Below are 25,789 nucleotides of genomic sequence, written 5' to 3'. Positions count from 1 at the left end.
AAACTAATAATCTATGTCCTGATTTTAGCTTATTTAACAATTTGAAATCTGACAAAGGTGTGTTCAAATCACTGGACTACCATCTAATACTCTAGCAATTGTTGGATTTTTTTAGTACCTAATATTCTGGAAATATTAGGTATTGAAATTATCTCCTCAAAGAAGAATATGACTTCTTCCACCTTTTGATGGTGCTCACACCAAGGCAGACTGTGCACTTAACACAGACATTCCACGAGAGGAACTGTGTCACTTTGGCCTCATTCCAGGTAAAATCATCATGAAAGCAGTGTGGGATCGTGTAGACCTGCTTGTCTTACTCAAGATTCCATGATGACCTTGATTCTCAAGTCAAGTCTGCAGGGCCTATGGACTAGATGGGTATCTGATGATTTACTTTTAAATGTCCCTCAGTCTCCCAGTTTCTAGCTGGGTTTATAGCAGTCTTCAGAATTTTGTGAGTACATAGCTGGAAAACTTCTGTTTTAACGACCAATGCAGACCAGGGTGGGCAATACAAACACTTTCTATTTTTTCCAGAAAAATGCCAACTTGTTGCTATTAGAATGGGGTACCCCAACTTTCTGGAAGTATGGAGAAACAGTTCTAAGTCTTGACAAGGCAACTTCTAGAGTTGGAAAAGACATGAGAATTTTTTTCTCTTTCTTCCTTTCTTTCTTTCTCTCTCTCTCTCTCTTTCTTTCTTTCTTCATTCATTTATCTATCTATCTATCTATCTATCTATCTATCTATATATTCAAATCAGAAACAAGCTTTTTTCACATGTCAATCCCAGTTCCCTGTCCCTCCCTTCCTCTCCTGTCCCCCACTGACCCCTTATCCCATGCCATTTCTGCTCCCCAGGGAGAAAAAACAATCAAACAGATTAAGCAAATGGTTCAAGACTTGAAAACTGAAATAGAGACAATAAAGAAAATAAAAACAGAAGGAATGCTGAAAATAGAAAAGCTGGATAAAAGATCAGGAACTACAGATGCAACCATAAATAACAGAATACAAGAGATGGAAAAGAGAATCTCAGCATTGAAGATACACTAGGAGAAATAGATTCATCGACAAAATAAAATCTTAAGTCCAACAAATCCGTAACACAAAATATCCAGGAAATATGGGACACTGTGAAAAGACCAAACCTGAGAATAATAGGTACTGAAGAAGATGAAGAAAGGTGCAGACAACATATTCAACAAAATCATACAAGGCATGAGAATTCCTATTCTTTAAAAATTACTTTGGGATTTTTCTGCATGAGAAAATGCTTTAGTGCAGATTTCCTAAACTGGATACATGATGGAAGATATACTCTGTATGCTGTGAATATATGTTTCTCTTATTGATTTAATAAGACACTGAATATCCAGTACCTAAGTAGGGACTATAGGCAGGGCTACCAGACTAGGAGAATTCTGGGAAAAGAAAGGCAGATAGTGAGTTGCAAGTGAGATACCATGTAGCTGCCAAGGAAGCAAGAGGCTTGGGTATCACCAGTAAGGCAAGACCATGTGGAGGTATACACATTAATATAAATGGGTTAATAATTAAGAGAGAGCTAGACAATAAGAAACCTGAGTCATTGGTCAGTATATGGGACTAAATTGTCAATGTACTAGGAGGGACAGAAGCTCCCATCAGCAGTTACATACTTAAGTCAATCTGACTTCTCAAATCTTCATACCCTACCAGATGCCTCCACTATACATTTACCATCATTCCTGTTATCTCACCAATGAGTCTTTTGGAAACAGCAGAGAATGCATCCTTGTGCATATAGAATACCTGTTGCCGCCCCCCTATAATTCCTCTACCAATATTCTCATGCAGCATGTGGAATGTAAGAAGACAAGCAGAGTAGTAGCCAGAACACAAATTTATACATATTTAGGCTTGGGAATTATACTATTTGTGACAAAATAGTTTATCCATGCTATTGCAGCTTGAAAGAACTCAATGACAATATACTAGGAAATGAACATGATTATGTTCCAAAGAATGTTTTTATTAAAAGAAGTTACAGGGCCACAGCAGTTTTCTGGCCCTGAAGTAGACAATCTGGAAAAAATTGTATCAGCTACCTTTAAGAAGTTCCCTTTAGAGTGATGAGCAAATGGGTCAAGACCATGCTGGTGAAACCCACAAAGACAGCTGACTGGACAAAGGGGAGCTCTTGAAGCCCAGACTGATGGCTAAGAGGGCAACAGGGGACTGATCCAGACTCCATGACCTACTCTCTCCTCCTCTTCTCCCCCTCTCTTCTTCACAGCTCCCACTCCCCCCAACCCCTCTCCCTGTTCCCCATCCATCTTTACAGACATTCTGCTCAATTTTCCTTGCAATTGAAGAAGTCCAATTGGAAACATTCCTCTTAGTTTAAGTGACATGATTAGTGACAGCACGTCTGTTTTGGAGGTCAGTCTTTTAGCTTCAACCCTCAGGTAATGGTCATTACAGACAACAGACTGTCTTTGTGAGCAGTGGAGTCTTTGTGATCACAAACAAATCTGTTGTACCTGGATTAATGCTTTGTGTTCAGTGGGAAGGTATATGCAGGAATTTAAGGAAAATGCCATCTACCTTTTGAAAGAAAGTCTGATTGTTATTGGGGTTTATTCTCCTCATTAAAAAGTTGACTATAGTCTTATAAAAATATGAGAAAAATATAATGGATTTGATTTCAACTCCTTTTTTTAATTTATTTTTATTTTTAAATTTAAATATAAATTAGAATCAATGTTGCTTCACATGCCAATCCCAAGTCCTTCTCCCTTTCCCTTCACCTCCCCTGCCCTCCCACTTACCCCCAGTACCCCCTCATTTCCCAGGGAGGGTGAAACCCTCCATGGGGTGTCCATAGTCTGTCATTTCACGCAGGGCAAGGCCTAGACCCTCCCCTAAGAGTCCAGGATGAGAGTGTATCTCTCATTGTGGGATGGGCACCCAAAGTTAATTTTTATGCAAGGAATAAATATTGATCTACTACCCAAGGCCCAATAGATTGCCTAGACCTCCTCACTGACGCCCACATTCAGGGGGTCTTAATCAGTTCCATGCTGGATTCCCAGCCATCAGTCTGGGAATCGAGAGGTAACCCTTCTCAGGTCAGCTGTTTCTGGGGGTTAAACCAGCCCTGTCTTAATCCCTTTGCTCATCAGTCCTCCCTCTCTGTCACTGGGTTCCTTGAGTTCAGCCTAGTGTTTAGCCGTAGGAGTCTGCCTCTGCTTCTGTCAGCCATCGAATGAATGCTTTGTCCCCGAGACTCTCTGGTCATGGGATTTTAGGCTGCACTCCCCAGATCTATGTCTAAAATCCATAAATGAGAGAGTACATGTCATGTTTCTCTTTTTGTGACTGGGTTACCTCACTCAGTATGTTTTCTTTAATTGCCATCCATTTGCTGCAAATTTCAGGATTCCATTGCTTCTTTTCTGCTGAATAGCACTACATTGTGTAAATGTCTCACGTTTTCTCTATCCACTTTTCAGCTGAGGGGTATCTAGGTTGCTTCCAAGTTCTGGCTATTACAAATAATGCTGCTATGAACATAGTGGAACAGACATCTTTGTTGTATGAATGGGCATCTTTTGGGTATATGCCTAAGAGTGGAATTGCTAGGTCTTGTGGTAGGCTGATTCCCATTTTCCTGAGGAATCTCCATACTGATTTCCAAAGTGGCTGTATGAGTTGGCACTCCCACCAGCAGTGGAGTGTTGCGCCTGCTGCACAGCCTGTGTCTGAGAATGTGCAGAGGGTGTCAGGATTGATGACACAGAGAAAAGTCAGTGAGGCAAAGAAAACTTCAAGAAGGCTTCATGTTATTCTTACCCTGGCTGGTTATTATATGCCCTCACACCAGATACAGTGGTGGGTGGGTCAGGATGAGGTGGTTAGTCATTGGAAAAGGTTAAGTTCAGGGTTTTCCTGTGGGCCCTTATCAGGAACTTATTGCTCCGGGCACTCTATTGTTTTTAGTAAACATTGTCTAACAGCTGCCTGCTCCCAGGCTGATGGGGAAGTGGGCCCCTGGCCAAGGTCTGTTGTTCCCACAGTGGAGGAGTGTTCCCCTTTCTCCACAACCTCTCCAGCATAACTGTCATTGTTTTTTTAGTTGTTGTTTTTTTTTTCTTTGTTGTTGTTGTTGTTGTTGTTGTTGTTGTTTGATTCTAGCCATTCTGACAGGAGTGAGATGGTATCTCAGAGTTGTTTTGATTTGCATTTCCCTGATGGCTTGGGATGTTGAGCACTTTCACAAATGCCTCTATCATTCAGATTAATTAGAGGAATTTCAAGTCTATGGTAAAATTGCTAGTGGCCAAAGGTGTTAAAACAGAGATGTAGTGACAGCCATTCCCTAAGAAGCTTTTGTGGCACTACACACTTTGAAGATAGAATTGCTCAGTAGGTAGGAGGAAAAAATTTTCCTTAGTGTATGGAAGCCCACAGCATACCTATTGACTACTTTGGTTCACAGACCTTGGTGGAGTTATGTCATTACATTAACACAAGATTCATGCTGCCTGCTCTTGCTTGAGAGTTAGGATTCTCTCTGGTCTGTGATAATGCTTATTGTGCATAGACAGATAGTATTGGTAATGAGCTACTAGGTTATTTTTAGCCCAATTCTGTTTTCTCTGCTTCTGATAATCATCAAATTTTCCTAATTAAAATGTAGTACAGTTTTCCTTTACATTATTATAATACCTATGAATTCTGCAGGCTTACAGTCACTGTGTCTCTTTAATGAAGATAATTCTGTATAGTCAATGAACTTAGTTTTCTTGAAATTTGTTAGAAGTTAATCTTATTCTATGTTTTCTTAAATGTTTCTTATTTTTTTGTCTTATTATTTTCTATAGTGTCAAAGACACTAGTGGCCCAGGGTTGGAATAATGTTGAGAGCACTGATGACTCCATCTGGGCTCCTTATCTCATTTTGAAGTTCTTTGACATTGCTTACTTCATGTTTTCTCTTTGGTAAAAATACTAGTAATATTAACAGCTATGTCTATTAGATAATGCATACTTTTGAAGAATTTAGCAAAATGGCTACATATATCAGCCTTTGTTGTTTCATTCTTGGCTGCCAAGAACACTAAATGATGCAATATAAAATACTTATTCTAGTTCCTGGAAAGTAAAAATTAACTATTTCTCATATTCAGCTGCTCTAAGACTTGATCACAATTTTTTTCCTTTATGGAAGTGGTTGTTTCCCACAGATGCTGCTGCCCAAATGCTTCCTTAACCTTAGTAACTAAGATAAAAGTCTACCCAAGAAGACTGGTTAACCATTGCTACCAAAATTAAAGTCTTCATTAGAGATACAACACCAGCATTCACCCACTGATAATGTACCTCACTGTTTCCACTTCTGAGAGATATATAAGAAATTTACTTCTTTTATTGATTGTAAGGTTTTTAATCTATAAATGTAAATATGCATTTTGCAAAAATTATACTTTGTAATGCGTTAAGAAGAGTTGGATATTTCACACATGGCACATTACTGAAGATTTCCTTTCAAGCCTTCTGGAGAAAAATGGTATTTAACTAATCCATTCTAAGTTTCTGTACTTGTTACATATTTTTTCATCCATTTACTTAGAATCAATGATGAAAATTTTCTTTGTTAAATTACCTTTTATCATGATTAAATACTTCTGAAGAAAGGGACTTCACTAATTACTCAGATATAGAAGCCTAGAAAAACTCTCTCTCTCTCTTCTTCTTCTTCTTCTTCTTCTTCTTCTTCTTCTTCTTCTTCTTCTCTCTCAAAATGTGTGTGTATATATATATATGCATATATATATTCTATATAAATGCACATATGCAGCACAATATATATACATACATATATGCACACACATATATACAATTCTAAGCAAACTACATCTCCAATAACCTTGTGCCCCAGCATGCTGCCTGATTCCATCCACTAATGGTACTTAATTTATTCATTAATGAAAGCAATTCCTGATAATCAGGATAAAAGTCAAATTTAATCCACTTAGATATTGTCCCTGAGGAGTGCGTGTGAGCATTATTAGCCCTCTTCCAGATCTGCGATCTCTGGGAACCTGAGGTTTGTCTTGGACCCCAGCCTATATTTTACTAACAGGATTTATTGTAAGCGTCGAAAGACAATTTTCTTAAATTTAATAATAGTATTGTTAGATATAATCTTGATGACAGAAGCTGGGAATTTTATCTACAGAATAGATGGAAATTGTTGTGTTCCTAAAACAAACTCTGTGTTTAAATAGGAACACAACCATCCCTTGTGCAGTTACAGGTCTTTATCCACGCCAAGCCATTTACAGAAACTGAAGGAACTCAAGCATGAGAAGAAGACTGTGTCTGAGTGTGAAGTGGACACTTTCAAGACTGCATTCAGCTCATCAATAATGAAAGTGTCTTCACTTGTAAGAACTCCATCTAATTCTCAGAGGACATGGAAATAAATGATAATAAGTGGTTTCCTATCCTACAGACTTCTACAATCAAAGGGTAAATTTCCCATTTTAATGTTGAGAATGTGTCTTAATCAAAATTCACTCTTGTGCTTGTTATTTTATTGGATTGACTGTTTTCTCCTACTAAAGGTCTAGATTTTAAACATTTATTATTTCAGCTTACACTTGACCAGAGGCTGTGAATACCACTTAAAGTTGAAAAGGAGCACAGTCTAAGGGGCAAAAGCAAATGAAGGCAGTGAGCACTAGAGACAGTCACAATCATCGGGCTTAAATACCATCCCACCCGCCTTTCAGGCTTGCATGGCCTGTCTTTCCTTCTGCTGATGAGCCAATTGTTTTCAATATTACTGCTGTGTCTTTTATTCATGTCAGCCTCTTAGTTCTTACTCTGTGACCCTTAGGTAATGCGATTTAAGTGACAGAAATACTGGTTTCCGTCTTGGAGACAAAAGGAGTCTTTCTGGAGAGGACACAGACTTTGCCTGCAGTTTGTCCATTGTGTTCAATGGGATTATTCTGGCAACCAAAAGGCCAGGCTACTTTGATTATGTTGGGCCAAATGTAACTGCTCCTGTTCCCCTTCCTGGCTGGCCCCAGGGGGCTGTCCTTTAATGCTTGCCAGGTTTTTGCCAATCTGCTGGTTCTCAGCAATGTTGCTTTTGCTCCCCATCCCACTTGTCTGTCACCACTCTGTCTCTTTCAGAGCAGCCAGATTATGAGAAGAAAGGATTGCTCTAAATGTTTGTGTGTTTTCCATGCTTATTTACTTATTTGCCAAGAAAAACATGCTTTTGATAAAAATGGAAAAACAAGACACAGAAGAGAAACATTTTGGAATCTTCAAAGGGAACACATTTCTAAATGAATTCTTCATTAAGGGGTTTATTTATTCTCAGAAGATCATCTCCAACTCCATTCACTTCTCTCCTTACTTACAAAAATAAAGGGAGAACTATATTCAAAGAGCTTTCATTTCAGAGAAGGAAGGGCTTCAGAAAATTATTTAAACAAAAATATTATTTTCTCTTAATGTGTTTATGTATCACAAGAACAGATTCTCAGACAAGTTGTTTCTTCCTCACATTACAATGCAGTGCAGGAAACTGTGTGCTACAATGGAAGATGGAAATATTGATTAAAACTAGTTTTTGTTGTTGTAAAACTTCATATTGAATAAAGCATGCAGAGAATATTTTCTATTTTCATCAATTGTCTCAACAAATTTGTCACGTTTTAGCCAATAGATAAAAAGAGGTTATCATTTTATCAGTGCTCTAAGGTCTGCCCATGGTCTCATCACCGTCATTGCTATCATTATCACAAAATTATATGTCTTTAAGGATAGCACTGTCTTTAAACTTCCTATTTTTTGAAACTTCAATATATATTGTGGTCAGACTACTTATTGAGTGAAAGGTGTAGATCCATCCATCTATCTATCTATCTTCTATCTATTTTTGAAACAAGGTCTTGCTAGCTAGTCCAAGCTAGCCTTGACCTTGCCATCCTTTCTCTCAGCCTGATAACTGGTGTGTGTTGTATACTCCAATTGGTATTTATATTTACATTTTATTTCGAGGTATTTAATACAAAGAGTGAGCACAACCACATTTAAAATAGTTCTGTTTGTTTATTGCTGTGAGTTGTATTAGAAAAAAGAAAACTGCAAATGATTAGTAAGTTCTTTAAAAACATTTAGGATTTATTGAGGTCTCCTTTCATGCAAACATCACCTGCTGAAACTCTTGAAATAATCGGCACTTACCATATTCACTGTCATAGAAGATGATGAATTTCTGCCATGCATACTCGGTGACTACTCTTAAGATGACTTCATTCAAGTAGACAGGTGGACGTACTGAAAGAGTGTAGTCATCATTCCTGTTGCTGCGCGTGAGACCACAGCCACTTCTTGGGGTGCCAGCTGTTGAGCGCTGAATGAAGAGGTGTGGGATATGCATGGCATCTGCCAAAGACTGGAGGGACCCAGCTGATGTGCAACCAATGGAGCTGACCAGAGCCAAGATGCCTTGGTTCATGAGTTCACAGGCTGCAAGAGAGCACAGTGATGCCAAGGTCAGTGGAGCTTGTGTGATTTCTCCTCTCTGAAAAGGAATGGTTTGCAGTTATTTAAATGTACAGTTTCACATGCATGGTATACGAAAGGAATCCTTGAATTACAAAGGGCTGCTAGAAACCAGTTCAAGGATTCTGCTTCCATCAGCTCTGTGGTGCTGTGCAAGCTTTCCTTGGTTCAACTTGGCCATCTTAAAAAGGGCAAAATAGCATGAATCCAGGGATTACTGTGAGGATTAGAATTAAACCAGTGTCTATCATTTGTCTCTCATGGGCAATATTCAATCACTGGGAGCTAAACTTGGAAAATTATCACTTCATGATTCAAAAGAGTAACTGCCTAATATATAATACACATTTTTAGAATTGATAGTGTAAAAAGTGGTGAGTGATATAACAGACAGAGTTGGAAGGAGAAATTTTGGCCATCATGTGCCCGCAAACCTTATAATATTTCCTCTTTAAATAAACTAGAAAAATGAAATGGTTTTGTCCTTTTCCTTAAGAGAAAGTGATACTTAAAATTTTTATATAAGCACTTGACTCAGATAGCAAAAGGGTACTCCAATATACATACAGCAAGACTCAAAGTATTATAATCAGTTCAAGTGTCCAACTATTATGTTTTTCATGTATGAACTATAAGAAAACTGTCTGTTTTAGCATTTAGAAACATAAATTTGCAAAGTTACATGTTCATATGCACAGCTGCAAAATTTGTTACTGCCTGTCTTGCTAGGATAAGGGATTTATTTCATCTTATGCATCTACATCACAGTCTAGTAATGAGGGAAGTCAGGCAGGAACTCAAGGCAGGAAAACTGGAGCCAGGAATTGAAGCAGAAGTCATCTAGGTACACTGCCAAATGGCTCCCTCCACATGGCTTCCTAAGCCTGCTTGCTTCTTTTTTTTAATCTGTCTTTTTATGTAATTTCTTCCTTATATTTCAATCATGTCCTTTCCCCTCCCCCAAATCCTCCTAGATCTTCTTCACCTTATCACATACCAACTTTACGTTTTCTCTCTCCCAGAAAACAAAACAAAACAAAAATTGAAATCAAAATAATGAAGCAAAACCCACAGTAAGATGAAAAATGGAGTCTATTTTTCATTGGCCTGTATATTATTATGTCATCCTTTATATTTATTGTTTGCTTTGCTTTGCTCTCTGTGGTGACGCCATATTCTGAAAACATCTATTGTTGAACTGAATCACTTATGACTTAATTCAGCTAGCCTACCATGTACTTAAACTCTTTGTTAGACTGTCTTTAAGAGAACAATGTGATAATCAAATTTACTGGCCTGAATTTCCCATGTAATAAACTTTTAGAACACAAGCAAGATGCACAGCTACAATCTTGTTATGTACTCTTCCCATGTCCCTGACCCAGAAAATGTATGTTCTGTAGGCAAAAGACACTTTTTAATTTGGAAAAGCAAGCATTTATGGATATTATTTGATAAACAATGTGTAGTATCTGGGTCATTTGGTATCAGGTGGAGTCAGAGATGACCCCTTATACAACTCTATTAAAGATTTCTGTAAGGTATCCCATTCCTGTGATGTTTTTTGTGCTGTTCAGTAAATACAGAGTGAAGTAATTTGTTAGAGAAACACAGACTCTCATACCACTCAGACAGACAGACATGATAAAAGCACACAGAAACATACAGCAACTACAGAACTAGACACATACAGCTCATACAACAGATAGACACACCTCAAAATAGGCATACACAAGTACAGAGGCAAAAAGATTCACAAGATAGCACTTAAGCAGGCAAAAGGTTTAGTCTCATATGACAGAGACAAAAAACATGGGTGACAGGAAATAGAGAGTTCAAATCAAAGAGAAATTTTTTTTTGTTTTTTTCGAGACAGGGTTTCTCTGTGGCTTTGGAGGCTGTCCTGGAACTCGCTTGGTAGTCCAGGCTGGTCTCGAACTCACAGAGATCCACCTGCCTCTGCCTCCCGAGTGCTGGGATTAAAGGCGTGTGCCACCAACGCATTCATGTGACACTGGGGCATTACAGGTAAACAAGACTTAATCACTAGTACACATCTTTTTAAATAGTCTGTATGTAACTGAGTTTGGTTTTGAACTTGCTATATAGCAGAAGACATTGAACTTCTAATCTTCTTGCTTCTATCTCCCAAGTGATGACATTATATCTTCATGCTGCTACACTTGGTCCCCATTTTATTATTATTTTATTGTCTTCCTATGTAAAAATATATAGGTGATTTATAGATTATTTTACGGTTACTGTGTCATATAAACATCCTAATGCTAATATTAGCATTGATAATTGAAATATCTACACATGATTAAAATAAGAATCATCAAACAATGTTTATAACACAAAAGCACCATGTTGAAATTATAATTTAGAGGCCATGCAATCCAAGAGTGGAAAGCAACTGTGTATTCTCTGCTGTTTCTTGTAAGTGACATCTTAGAATAGTATTCTGGAAAAAGACTCATACTCATCAAGAAACACACACACACACACACACAAATAATTTTGTGAAGTTTTTAACAAGGAGGGACACATGAGTTACAACCTGTGAGTAATGATTTTTTTCTTGTACAAAATCAAAATTTCTAACTTTATAAAGCTTATAGTTTTTAAAATATAATTACATAATCATTCCCTTTAAGTATCTGGGGATATAGAAGACCTAGGTTCTAAACATTTGCCTCAGATTCTTTCTACCTTCAACCACAGGAAGTAAATAAGATAATTTTTTATTTTTTTATTTTAATCATTTATTTGTGGCTGAGAACAGACAGTTCTCCACACGGAAAAGTTCAACAGAGTTTGTCTATTGTCAGAGCTCTGAAAAAAGATGTTCCTCTAATTTGCCTTTGTGTTGTTTCAAGAAATACTGACCAAAAGGGACTCAGAGGAGAATTTATGAATTTATGTCACTTGCAAGTTACAGTCCATCATCATAGGACACTAGTGCAGGAACTCAAGGATTGAAGCAGAAACCACAGAGAGGCACCACTTACTGGTTTGCACTCCATCATCTACTCTGCTTACTTTCTTATGCAACCCAGGACCAGGGGCCTAGGAGTGGCACCTCCCACAGTGGTTCAGTCTCTATCAAAGCAATCAATAAATGTCACTCAGTCAAGCCCACATTTCAGTCTGATGGAAGCAATTCCTTAGTTGTGGTATTCCCTTCCTTGGTGACTCTAATTGATGTCAAATTGACAAAAACTATCATAGAGATAGTCTCATTAAAATAGAAGAAAAAGGATACCTGCCCAGGAAGAGTGGAACTTATTGACCCTAAAACACAATTCCATATTTACATCTAGATACATAAAAAACCATGCCTCTGGGGCAATTCACCATTGACTCTTCGAGCCTGTACTGTGAAACTGATTAGCGATGTAAAATCTTGATTGAAATAGAGAAGAATCTAATTGATCTGCCTCGATTTTAGTCTGCTTGTCCTAGGTGAAGGCTACTGTAAGGACCATTACTCATTACTTATGGTAGCTGAGGAGAGAGTAGAAATATATAGGGTTGCATCAGGAGGAGAGACAACACATGTTTAGCTGGAACTTCAAATCTTGACAATTAAAGTACTGGGTCATTTAACTTTGATTCCACAGAGCACAATTATCAGCACATGAGAGAGAGAGGGAAATGAGTTCAGAAGATCAGAGGAGCCTCCGTGTGTCCTCCATTTAAGCCAAGGAGTTCTCAGTGGCACATTCTTTTCACTAATATTTCAGGCTGTGTGATTTATATGTATATGACCACATTCCCTGCACATCAATCCACCCAGACCATATGCAACAGCTTGCTGGTTTGCAACTCCATCTGTTTGAGATTCTACATCAGAGATGTTGGGAGCAGGTTCTAATTGCTGAAAGAGCACACCTTCTCTAAAAATTATTTTTATTATAGAATTTGCAATTAGCAACACTTTATCATTAGAACATTAAACAGTTGTGGAAGAGAAGCTGGCTGTGTAATTCTATAAATTCAAGTTCTATGATGTTCTCATATAGTATTGTTTCTATTTCTAAAGCTATGTATCTCGAGCCTTCTTTTCTTTATTGGGTAAGGTGATGTTAAAATAAGATATATGAAGCATGTCAAAACTTGATCCCTAATGCAGAACTGTTGGTGGTGGGACCTAATAGGATCCATTCATGTCATGGGATACTATCTTCAGAAATGGTTGCAAGTTAAAAATAGGTGCTTCTAAAATCAAGGGTTTGGTGCCTCTTTCCTCCCTCTTGTCCTTCTGCTTTCTCTTCATTCTTTTCCTATCAGATGATGAGTTAAGAAGACCCTTTCGATGTTAGTGTCTTGATTTTGAACTGGTTAGCTTCCAGAATTATGAAAAATAACTGTCTGTTTATATAAATGACACACTGTTTTATGTTTGATTTTCAAAAGCAGACTAACAAGAGACTAAATTTTAGTTCCTACTATATTCTCTGCTGAATAATCTTCAGCTATTAAATGCATAGTTTCCTGTTGGTGGTCTTTTAATAAAATCATATTGTTTATGTGTGGTATTGGGTTTTTTTTTGCTTCAGGTGCTTTTAACTTCTTGTTCTGAATGGACATTCATGATAGTTTCATTTGCAAGACTGCATTAAACTATGAAAGAGAATGTTTGACTGAGTTCCACATTTAAAATTTTACTTAGATTTCCAGTACACAAATAATATCTCAAAAATATCTCGGTGTCCTCAAAATGTTTATCCAAAATCCAGGGAATGTAATATTTAAAAATATTAGAGCTATTACCAATGCACAATGAAAATCAGCCTTAAAGTGAAGAAACAAATTTATCAATTCATATCGACTTCCATCTAGTTTTAACTAAACATTATAAAATTTGTCTAAAAATAATTTAAAGGAGAACTTACATAAATTGTTTTTACCTGTTTTTTCTATTATGTATGAATAGAGTACTGGTCTTTGGTGTTTCTTTTTTGGTTTTGGCTTTGAGTTTCTTCAGTATATAGATGGGGCAGTAGACTAGCAAATATGTGACTGTCATCTATGTGCTTTAATAGTTTTGCATATTAAATCTGTGACAATATGTGCAGGTCTTCATAGGTTTAAAAACTGTGTAAGTGGTCACCTTTTGCCTCTTAACATTACTCCTCACACTATTTAGAAAGCAGAGTTTGGAGGGTTAAGCTTGTCTCAAGCAAAATACTCCCTGCCCTACAATCATAACAGATCCTCAGCAGGCAGAACATGTAGCAACGGAATCTAAGAGCCAGATAAAATCCATCTGTATCTTCCTAGCCCCAAGTAATGAACTATGGGAATTTAACATGAGTTTTGGTAAGAATGATGTACTTCATTTGATTGTACCTCTAACTTTGAAACTTTACCCATCATGTTGTAGATATTACAGGTATTGATCTTCCTGTTCTTAAAGCTCAAAGAATGGATTCTGCATGTTTTTTAACATGAAAAAGTTTACCTTTTGATCAGGCAAATATTTAGTCTTATTCAAGCAAGTATTCAATATACACATGTGATAAAACATTATTTTTATATACATTTTTATCTCATGCAATAATGAAAAGCAAATTAGGTGCAAAAGAGCTGCCTAGTGTATAAAGCGCTTGCCAATTAGGTCTGAGGACCAGGGCTTGTAAGCCCCACTCCACAAAGAAAGCTGAATAGGCATGGAGGCCTGCCTCTAGTCCAAGCACTCGGGAAGTAAAGACAGGATTTCCAACACAGTCAGGCTAGATGTACTAGGCAAAGCGGTGAGCTCTGGCTCCAGTGGGAGACCCTGCCTAGAAAATAAGGTTGAGAGGCATAAAGCAAGACACCTGACATCAATCTCTGTCAGCTACATATATGCTTGCACATGTGTATTTACATCTGCATATGTGTAACTCTGAATAGACAAATACACATACAGGCAAATATGCTATATATGTCAAAAATGTAGGATAATAAAATTGCTATTCTTTATAATAGGAAATGTCTGGGATTTAGAATTATTTTTAAAATATATGGCAGTATGTTTGAAGAAATTATATACCATGAAAATATAAATAATATGGTCCTCAAAGGGTACATGTGTTAGAGATAATAGTATATCTAGTTTAAGAGAGTGTTGGCTTAGCAAGTATAGAATTGTCTTTCTGTTCCTTCATTCAGTACACATAACTACTGATGATTTGATAAAAACTCACCAAGGTAATGTGATTGCACAGTTTCCAGTTTACTCCTCATCCACACAATCATTATACCATTCCAATTTTTCCTTTTTGGTTTTTTAAGACAGGGTTTCTCTGTGGTTTTGGAGGCTGTCCTGGAACTAGCTCCTGTAGACCAGGCTGGTCTCGAACTCACAGAGCTCTGCCTGCCTCTAACTCCTGAGTGCTGAGATTAAAGGCGTGTGCCACCAGCGCCCAGCACCATTCCAATTTTTTAAAGGTCTTCCACGAAAGATAGAGATACTATTACAACAGAAGATGACTAAGGCAGAATGATAGACAAAAAAAAATGTGGTACCTCAGCAGGACTAGGGAGAGAACAAAAATTATAAATAAAAAGTTAATGAACTGTGAACAATATAATTCAGCTAACAGTATGCTCCATGTTAATGGACTGCTCACCATAATTTAACTATAGCTGTGTGGAAATCAGAATTATAGAAACCTGGGTTAGTAACACAGAGGACTCTGTATAAATTTAAACTCACTTAAAAATCAAAACAAAATAACTGTCAATTGTTTGGAAACAGCCCACATTCTCATGATATATGAAATTCTTATGTGCCTGGCCCCATCTATACATACCTATACTTTCCAAGCATGGCTTCCTATCACATTACACACTGCACTGCCAAAATGTGTTCTCTATTCGATATTCTTAATGCAGAAGTTTATGTAAGTAAATGGTTTTGACATATTAACAATTCTAAATATTCCAATTTGAAACCAAAACTCTTCATTTATTTTTATCTTAAAAGAAAATCTAACCAATAAGGAGCAGTGTTTAAGGTATAGAGGTTAAGCTTTATTTTTATCATGTAAGACAGAGTATTTTATACATCCATACATGATTTCCAATGGCAATTTTTATTCCTATTTTTCATTTTGGGTCGGGGTAGACTAGGGGGAAGAGGGAATCTTAGGTTAGAAGACAGATCAGGCACCAGAGTGACCTCGAGTGATCTAAAGGGATGACACCAATTGGCAAGCTAAGCAATAGTGGAGAGACCACCTCGAATGTCGTCCATTCCTGATAATGAACTTGATGTCTATAACCATCCAGGAGCCTTCATCCAGGGACTGATGGAAGCAGAGGCAAACACACACAATTAAGCACTCAACTGAACCCAAGGAACCCAGTGACAGAGAGAGAGGAGCGATAAGCAAATTGGCAAAGAATGGGCTGGCAAAACCAGCAGAGACAGCTGATCTGAACAGGAGAGAGCTCTTGGACCCCAGACCGACAGCGGGGAGGCCAGCATGGGACTGATCTGGACCCCCTGAATGTGAGTGTCAGTGAGAAGGCCTGGGCAACCTATGGGGCCCTGAGCAGTGGATCAGTGTCTATCCCTGGAATACAAACTGTCATCCTGTGCCCATAGCACAAAGAGGGATGCTCTCTCAGCCTGGACTCTTAGGGGAGTGCCTGGACCCTACCCTGAGTGAAATGACAGACTCTAGATATCCCCTATGTGGAAGGAATTGGCAATAGGGTGGGAGGCTGGGGGGGATGGGGAGTGCGGGAGGAGGGGAGCAGAGGGAACTGGGATTGACATGTAAAACAAGCTATTTAAAATTAAAATAAAAAGTGATAACAATAAAACAACAGAAGATCTTGTTTTGATGTATTCTGTCATGAACTTAATTGCACCTGTACTAGCTTCCATGTTTGCAGACTCTGTGGATTTTCTGTATATGTGCTTATGTTGCCTTCAAATATAATCATCTTACCTCTTTCATTTCATGTGGTATACTAGTTGTTTTTATTTGTTTCTTTTCTTCTTTATGTCTTATTAGACTGGTTGTTACTAAGAATTGGATGCTGAATAAATGTGGTATAGAAAACTTTAATTTTTTTCTTCATCTTTGATGAGTAACCTTGTCAGACTTTTTTTTATTGTGCTCCTTAAAATTAGGAAGTTTGTTTTCATTTCTGTTTTCTCATGACTCAATGCTAAGGTTTCTACTAAGAATGAATGCTGATGGTATTTGCAGTATATGACTTTAAAGTAAATCTCTTCGTATTGGATAAATAATTAAGGGACTCTTTCTTAGTTGGGTGTATACCTTTGTCTAGGGTTGAGGCATCATGAGATTTCCATGTTAGCTTGTTAGCATGTCTGTTGGTGTTGTCTTTGTTCAGATATTTTTTAGGCTTCCTGAGTTGGTGGTATTTATATATTTAGATACACACAAATACACACACACACACACACACACACACACACAGCACACCTTAACAATTAAGGAAATAGAAGTGGGGGAGCACTGTATGGGAAGAGCTACTTGAAGGAAAAGAAAGAATTGATTGATATAATTATATTTTTATTTCAAAAAAATTAAAACAAGGTCACTTTATGTAGCCCTAGAAGTCTTGAAACTATGTGGATCTGACTCTCCTGGAACTCACAGGTATCTACCTTCCTGTATGTCCCAAATGCTAGGATTAGGATTAAAGATGTTCCTAGTTTCTGAATTCTTTTAAAAAGAGAATAAATGTTTAATTTTCACACAACTATTACATAACTATAATATTTTTAGGTTTGAGTTTGCTGTTACTGACTATGAAATTAATTGTCTTTCAAATGTTAAGTTGTCCTTGCAGGGATTCCTCATCTCAATAAATAGTAGAATATAGTCACATTTTTTCAAGTTTCTATAAGTGTGTATGTGTGTGTGTGTGTGTGTGTTTGTGTGTGTGTGTGTGTACTTAAGGCCACATCTTCACTGAATGCTTGCTAGAATTCACCAGTGAAATGTTTTGCACCTAGAGTTTATAACTATAAAGTTTCTCTTGAAAGCTAGTTATGGTATAGTGAGTCTGTTTTCTCTTGGGTGAGCTTAGGTAGACTGCACACCTCAAAGAACTTTCTTGTTTTATCTCAGTTGTTGAGTTTGTTTACATTAAGGGGTCTATAGCATTCCCATTGGTAATTTACATAGCTCTTTGTTTCTGATCAGTTTGACTAATTGTTTAGTAATTTATCAATTTTCTCAGAGAAACCGCTTTTGCTTTTATTAATTTCCTGTTTTACTTTTTTGTTCTGCTTCACTGACTTCCACTTCGATCTTCCCAATTTCCTTTCTTTACATGAGTTTGAATTTAGTTTGACTTAATTCCTTTAAATGTCCTTCTGCTTAGTGCTTGATAAAAAATTTTGTTTTTATTTTAATTTATGTAGATGAGTGTTTTGCCTGCGTGTTGGTATGTGCACTGTGTGTATACATGGTGCCTATAGAAGCCAGAAAGCAGCAGATCCCCTTAGACGATAGTGACTTGTCATGTGGGTTCCGGGAATCAGGCACCCCAAAGGTGCTGCAAATGCTCTTAACCACTGGTAAACCTCTCCATCTCAGTTAAGAAATTTAAAAAATCCTTTTTTTCCATTCATTTCTTCCTTTTATTCATATCAAGTACAATGAGTTTTCAGCAACTTTTTGCTTGTGTAAATACTAAGCACATGAATCAATATACAATTTGTTTTCTTCCTTGTTTTGGATGGTAGCTTCGGGCCATGAGGAGTTGAGTCAGGCTTACTGGGCATTAGCTCCTAGCCACAAAGTATTGCTTGGCCCCAGACTGACTGGTTCACTCTATCTGCAGAAACAATGTCCCTGAGTAGCAAAAACAGCCTACCGTGCTACCCGTTCTCTTTATTTCCTTCTCATGCTTCAAATTGTTCCAGCGTGGATTGCCATTGAATTTCAGAGTGGACTCAGTATGTTACAGGTTCTTATACTGTGGTCTGTTTCTCTGTCAGTTTCCATATTTACCTTAGAGCCTCCCAAGAGGAGGTCCCTTAAGAGACACAGCCCCTCCTTGAGTGACCTGCTGCTGCACTTTTTCTGACACCAGGCTTTCTGCTTACACAGTCCAGCTCCATTTCAGCAGAAGGAGGTGAGAAGAATCCATTCACAGCAAGCTGCTTCTTGGTATTCCCTGGGCACTCCACTTAGAAACTGGTATTCAGTAGTAATAGGATTAGCATATGTAAGCTGCATGGGGAGACCTGCTTTAGCTTTCACTGTCATATGTGCCTGGCATGCAGAAGACCTAATGCATATATCTGAAAATGTCAATGCAATATTATTCGCACTGCAAGTCATTGTTGCATACTCTGTGCTCCTTGGAAGCCTTTGCAGTTGCAGTGGATAAAGAAGTTTGCTATCATTTTAGGCTGTGAGCATTTGCTTTTTTTTTTAAATGCCTGCAATTTCATTCAATTAAAAGCACTTATTTAATAATATATGTTTTAGGTGACTTTGAAATAGGAATAGGGATTTTGGTCATTTGTTTAAAATGCACCTAAAATAGGTTAATGAATTTGATGGCAGCTATTCAAACACATGATTGTTGTAACATAGTATATTTGCTTAAATTCTTGTAAGGTGATTTTTATCTTTGTCCTTAGTCTTTCATTCGTTATTTTACCTTGTTGGAGTTATATTGGCAGCATAAGTGAAGTCACACTCACCACTCATAAATCCATTGCTACTATCATGGTGCATTCATAATCATGTGTCAGGTTTGATTTACTCTTTTTTTTTGACACCTGACATCTGTTTCTCCATTGTACTGTCACTAATGTAACAGTTTGCAAAGCACTTGGCTCTCTAGGGAGTAAGGTCTGGGTGTTTTACAAGCTGAACCATGGTAACATCAGGGCAGGGATGCTACTGATCAGTTAGTTTGACCTTTGCTGATACCAATTAGGAAGCAAAGGGAGCTAATTCCTGAAAGCTGTAGCATGAAATCTAAGATGAGTTTTTCAGAAGACTGCTGCTCAGCAGGTCATGTGTCTTCTTTCTCTTCCTTGTGAACTGTAAACTATATTGTATAAGTTGTTGAAAAGACACACACACTCACACAGACAAACAGACACAGACACACACGCACACATATGAAATCTTTGGTACTAATATTCTTCAGGTGCAATTCAATTAAAAGTGAAAAAGTGGTATTTTTTCCAAGGCAAGTGAAAATCCAAACGTAGGCTGACATACCTATTGACACAAGCAAAGAAAAGTATCAAGGGGCCTAATAATCATAGCTCCTTTACTCCCATTGCACAGCTGGTACGTATATCCCATTAAGTGTACAAGAGTTACACGCACATTTATCATTACCCTGAAGAGAAAACTATTAAGTTCAAATATTCTTATTACAAAGAGTTTACTTTTTCATGTTTTAGAGATAGAACTTCGAGAAAGCAGTTGAGCTTCATGCGGCACAATTCCTAGAAATAGCACTTCTCATGATAACACTACTTTTCCTGCAGTTTTCCATGAGGCACTTCATGTAGTATACTTGACAGTATCTGCTGTAACACACCGCTGGGAATGCTTTCCACAATGGTATAATGGTATACACAAACATCGTTTTAATAAGAATCAAACATTGTTCTTGCAAAGGAACATTTTATCTATAGTAGTAATAACATGATTGCATTTTTCATTATTTTTGAAGCTTCATCTCTAAACTTTCTCAATTTCAGTTCAGTACCTCAGACAACTGTGGAATAAACCATGACTATTATGGTCTGTTTTTCTCATAGGCTTTTGCTTGACACAAATCACAACATTTTTTCTGACAGTACATTTTCCAAGACAAGGTTGTATTTTAATTTATGTCATCATTATTCGCTTGATTTTAATCTTTATTCAAGGTTCCTGAAATACAGCTTGAATCAAGTGGTTGTAGAGGTGCTGGTTGGAGATTAAAGTCTAGAATTAGCTGTCCCATCAACTATTAAAAGCATGCCAAAACAGAAAATATGAGTGTTGAAGGTGCTGAATGCCTTATATGGCCATAGTTTCACTGAATGTATGTCCCTTCACTTTCTAATCAAGTAAACATATATATATATGTATATATATATGTGTGTGTGTATGTATATATATATATATATATTTACAAGAAAATGCACCTAAACGTATAATGTTATATGAATTAAAGTAGGCCACATGGTGTATAATAAACATTACTGTCTACAAAATTGCCTGTGGAAATTTTGAAGAAGTATATTGTCTATTAGGTGTGGCAAGAGGAGTATCCCTCACAGTTTGAAAGTGAAACATCCTCTAGAACTTCGAGTGTTGAATGTTCTGTGATGTTATCTTGGGAGGTTCTGAAATCCTTAGCTGTTGTGTCAAATCTTGAGGAATTAGACACTAAGAATGCACACTGAAGGCCTTCTCTGGTCCTCAGTAGCCTCCTTACATTTCATTTCCGGTGTGCTGGGAGGCAGAGAATCTCCTCTGCCATATTCTGCCCAAGCACATGAAGCCAAGGAAACACAGCCTTCTATAATTTCAAGGCAAAAATGCATCTTGCCTTCATTTATGTCAGAGATGTGGTCACAGCAATGAGGATGGGGACTAACGTAGTACCACTTTCAAATCAATAGGATATGCTTAAGTAAGCTTTGCTGAGTGAATATCTAACATGTATATTGAAAGGAGTTTGATTTGGGTAAGTGAAAAGAATGGAAAAAGCGCACTGAGAGGAAAGAGCTAAAGAGAAAATTCTTTTGTTATTTAAATAATTGTAGTTTTAGTTTACATAGCAAGCCCAGTTCCCCCACCGTCTCCTTCTCCCGCCCCTCCATCCATTCCTTGGAGGAGGTAAGGCCTTCCTTGGGGAGTCAACAAAGTCTGATATAGCAAGTTGAGGCAGGGCCTAACCCTTACCCCTGTATTAAGGCTGGTCAACTATCCCATCATAGGGAATGGGCTCCAAAAAGCCAGTTCATGTGCCTAGTATAGGTCCTGGTGCCAGTGCCAGGGACAGCCTCAACAGATAAGGCCACACAACTGTTACCCACATTCAGAAGGTCTAGTTCGGTACAATGCAGGTTCCCTAGCTGTCGGTTCATCATCAGTGAGCTCCCATTAGCTTGGGCAGGTGTCTCTGTGGTTTTCCCCATCATGATCTATTTCTCTTCAACTGAACTCCAGGAACTCAGCCCAGTGCTTGGCTGTGGGTTACCGCATCTGCTTCCAGTTACTGAATGTAGGTTCTATGATGACAATTAGGATAGTCACTAATCTGATTAAAAGGGGATGTTTGTTCAGACACTCTCTCCACTATTGCTTGGAGCATTAGCTGGGTTCATTCTTGTAGATTCCTGAAAATACTTTAAGAAAGGAAATAGAGAAAACAGACTCGTTCTTTATATCTGAGATGAAACACATCGACTATAGTCTGAATGGGAGTATTCCTTATAATTTATATGTTCGCGTTAAATCTGCATGGTGAGAGTAGCTATGTAGGGCCTTTTGCAAATGGTTACTTTATGAGAGAAGACTTTCACACTGAATGAGATAAACTCAGAACTCTTTTTTTATCTTATATTATGATGTCTGCTTTTTTCATTTTTATTAATTATTTTTAAATAAATTTAAATTAGAAACAAGGTTGCTTCACAAGTCAGTTCCAGGTCCCTCTCCGTTTCCCTCCCCTCCTTCCATGTCCTTCCCCCAAACCCTCCCCCAATATTCCCTCATTTCCCCAGGGAGGGTGAGGCCCTCCTTGGGGGTGTCCAAAGTCTGTCATTTCATCCAGGGCAGGGCCTAGACCCTCCCCCAAGAGTTCAGGGTGAGAATGCATCTCACATTGTTGGATGGGAACTCTTATAAAAGAAGGATGATGAATCTTCCATGCCTCTCCCATCATGTGTACACACGAAACAGAGACATTTATGAAGAATGCTGTAGTGATATATTATTTATGATTTATTAAAACTTGTCTGAAGATTCAGAAAGCAAAGTCAGCCACAAGTCACAGAAGCCAGGCACACACCTGTAATCTCAGGACTCAGGATTAAGATTTAGATGGATCTCTGGTTAGTTCAAGGCCATACTAAGTACACAAAATTGATTCAGTGTTAAGAGAAACAGTTCACACAAAGATGATCTCAGCACTTGGTATCACACACCTTTCATCCCAGCACTAGAAAGTATAAAAAAGGAGGCCTAGGTAATCTATTGAGCCTTGGGTAGTATATCAGTATTTATCCTGGGCATACAAATGGACTTTGGGTGCCCATCCAACAATGAGAAATTCACACTGTAAATTCTGGGACTCTGAATTTAACTAGTATATTTGGCAAATAGCTAGTGAATGCTGATACAAAATAATCTTTTTTTTCTGGAAAACAAAATTCTGTTTCTATAAAATTATAGTGTGAGTATTCATGTCTGAAGCTCAAAGCATCATGATGGCATCTTACTCTAATATTTCAAAACAAAAGCATGAATGCTTGGGGAAAATGACATAGAAAAATATTATTGTCGTTGATCTTATTGTCTGTAATTCTTTTTATGTAATATTCTGAGAACTTTTTCTTTACTTCTTTCTTTGAAAACATGGTATCATGTAGCCCATAATGGCCTCAAATTTTACTATATATAAGAAGGTGACTATATGCTTCTTCCAAGTACAGGTATGAACCCAAGGCTTAGTGCATGATAGGTAAAGTACTCTGCCAACTGAACTCCATCCTCCACCTAATGATGTTATGTTGTTAATGTATTAACATATGCAGTGTATTTAATGATTACATATACAGCATATATTTACTATTAAGTATAAAAGCACTATATATAGAACTCAGTCTTCTCATGTTTTAGGATACTAAGTGAAAGTGCCTCTAATTAAACATACTTATAGTTTGAAGTATGGGATCCATGTATAAAATGCTAACCTTTCATTGAAAGTTTAAAAATCAATGGGAACAACCACCCTCAATAACATCTGCCAGTCTCAGTTTATTCATGTGGAAAATGGAGATCATATAAGTAGACTAGCAAAGAAATTATAAAATATTTGAAAGCGGGCCGGGGGTTGGTGGCGCATGCCTTTAATCCCAGCCCTCGGGAGGCAGAGGCAGGCGGATCTCTGTGAATTCGAGGCCAGCCTGGTCTACAAAGTGAATTCCAGGACAGCCTCCAAAGCTACAGAGAAACAAAAAAATATTTGAAAGAGATAAGCTTAGAGCAATGAATTCGTTGATTCAGAAATGTAAAACTATATAAATGAATTATATTTATTCCAAAAAAGGAAAGTAATTATTTAAGAAGTGAATATTTTCACCCTTATTTTTTTGTAATAGTAACCAGCCTTTTCCTCACAACCAGTCAACTTACCTTCTGTAAATGGAAATATTTTGGCGAAAATTTTAAATGGGAGGAAAACAAAATTTGCAATGAGTTTGGAGAAAATAATTGCATACTGGTTATCCTGAGTAAAGTACCTAATAATTACTGTATTCCCAAGTAAGTATATTTTGTGTATCATCCTCTCTTGGTATCCATCAATGATTGTTCTCACAACGACCCCACTGTATGTAGAAATAGAAAATATTCTGTCTTTAATATTAGTTATTCTACTTGAGTACAAATACATACATCTTTTTAAAAATTTCATTTTACATTCCAACCACAGTTCTCTCTCCCACTCCTCCCCCAGCTGCCACTAGCCTCCTCCTAAACCAACCACCATCAAGACCTCCCAAATGGTACAACCTCCCATGGGAAAGTCAACAAAGCCTGGTTGATCATGTTGAGGCAGCATAGCAACTCCCTATAGGGACCAGGCTCCAAAAAGCTAGCTCCAAACATGTACATCTTGATGCCATCTCCTTTAATTCGAAACAAAATGAGAATGCATAATTCTAACTTCTTACACATGTTGAATTTTTAATTTTCAATTTCTTCTGTCAAAAAGAAAGCCTTTTTTCTTAAAGTCTAAAAAGTGACAAAAAGCCATCTATTACTGCTACAGCTAAAAGGCCTTGAAGCAGAATCACCTCATCCCTGTAGGGTTTAGGGACTTGCATCACAACATGCAATGTGTTCAACAGAATTAAGGATAAACTCACTCCAATAAATATTTTGTTGGAAATATGTGGAATTTTATCACTTACATTTAAAGTTAGGAATAATCTAATTGAGGATAATATTACGACAAAGCTGACTTCTTTATGGCCTTGAGAGATAATTGAGAACCTAAAGTGTAAAGGATATGCATTGAACACCTGTTTCATGCCCACCACTCATTAAAACTTAAGGTATGGTGGCACATTCTTGTAATCTCAGGGCAAGAGAGGGCAAAACAGCTGGATCTCTGGGACTTGCTGGGATCGTAGCACACTTAATGATGCCCTAAGACTGATACCCAGAGCTGTCTTCTGGCCTCGACATGAATATACAAGAACATGTACACATGGGTGTTTTAAAATTAAATATTAACATATAGCACTGATATTGAAATGTCCACTTACAGGAACTTAAAAAAAACTATATAAAAATAAGTTCATGTTTGCTTCTTGGCAAAGTGCAACATACTGAATTAACTCTGAAATTACTTAAATGTCTGATTTTAGAATATAAAGTTGAAGACAGTTTTTACTTTTGTTACAGGTGCCCTTGCCCTATAGAGTAATTTCTTAAGTTTGAGTGCAAAGATTATAGTGAAAATTGTAAAGAATTAAAATTAATTATGCAGGATATTTTCTTAGTGTCATGTGGTAATACCTAGAGACTGTACCTCTCATTAAACTTGTCAAAGGACCAACCCTTTATTTCATTGATCATTTGTGTTATTCTTCCCTTTCTATTTCATTGCTGTGAAAATTTCTTCAAGCCTGCTTTTTGAGGGGTTTTGTTTGTTATTCTAAGACCTTCAGTAACATTACTTATTCATTAATTTGAGATCTCTGGAATATGTTGATATAGGCAAATATAAACTCATTTTAGAACCTCCTTTATTATGGTTCATAAATTTTGGTATGTTGTATTTTCACTTTCAATCAGTTCTAGAAATTCTAAAATTTCCTTCTGCATTTATTCTTTGACTCAATTTTCATTCTGTAGTATGTTGTTTGTTTAGTTCTTGTGGATTCATGTAACTTCTGTGGTTTATATTGCTGTTGATATATAGCTTTATTCCATATGATCAGATAGAATGCAAATATGATTTTGATTTTACTACT

The 25,789-nt window shown here is 37.3% G+C and overlaps 1 protein-coding gene across 2 annotated transcripts in view; it reads right to left on the bottom strand.

Moving 5' to 3' along the window:
* The window catches only part of Grid2 (glutamate ionotropic receptor delta type subunit 2), a 1,423,232-nt gene that overhangs the window by 766,233 nt on the left and 631,210 nt on the right, over nucleotides 1-25,789 (bottom strand). For both annotated transcript variants that reach the window (XM_040738819.1, XM_005076058.4), the window contains exon 3: nucleotides 8,257-8,541. In XM_040738819.1, the coding sequence (XP_040594753.1) occupies nucleotides 8,257-8,541 (285 nt within the window). The remainder of the gene's footprint in view (nucleotides 1-8,256; nucleotides 8,542-25,789) is intronic.

Source organism: Mesocricetus auratus, unplaced genomic scaffold, assembly GCF_017639785.1.
Source record: "Mesocricetus auratus isolate SY011 unplaced genomic scaffold, BCM_Maur_2.0 Super-Scaffold_100676, whole genome shotgun sequence".
Lineage (NCBI taxonomy): Eukaryota > Metazoa > Chordata > Mammalia > Rodentia > Cricetidae > Mesocricetus > Mesocricetus auratus.
This window is presented reverse-complemented; position numbering and strand designations above follow the sequence as displayed.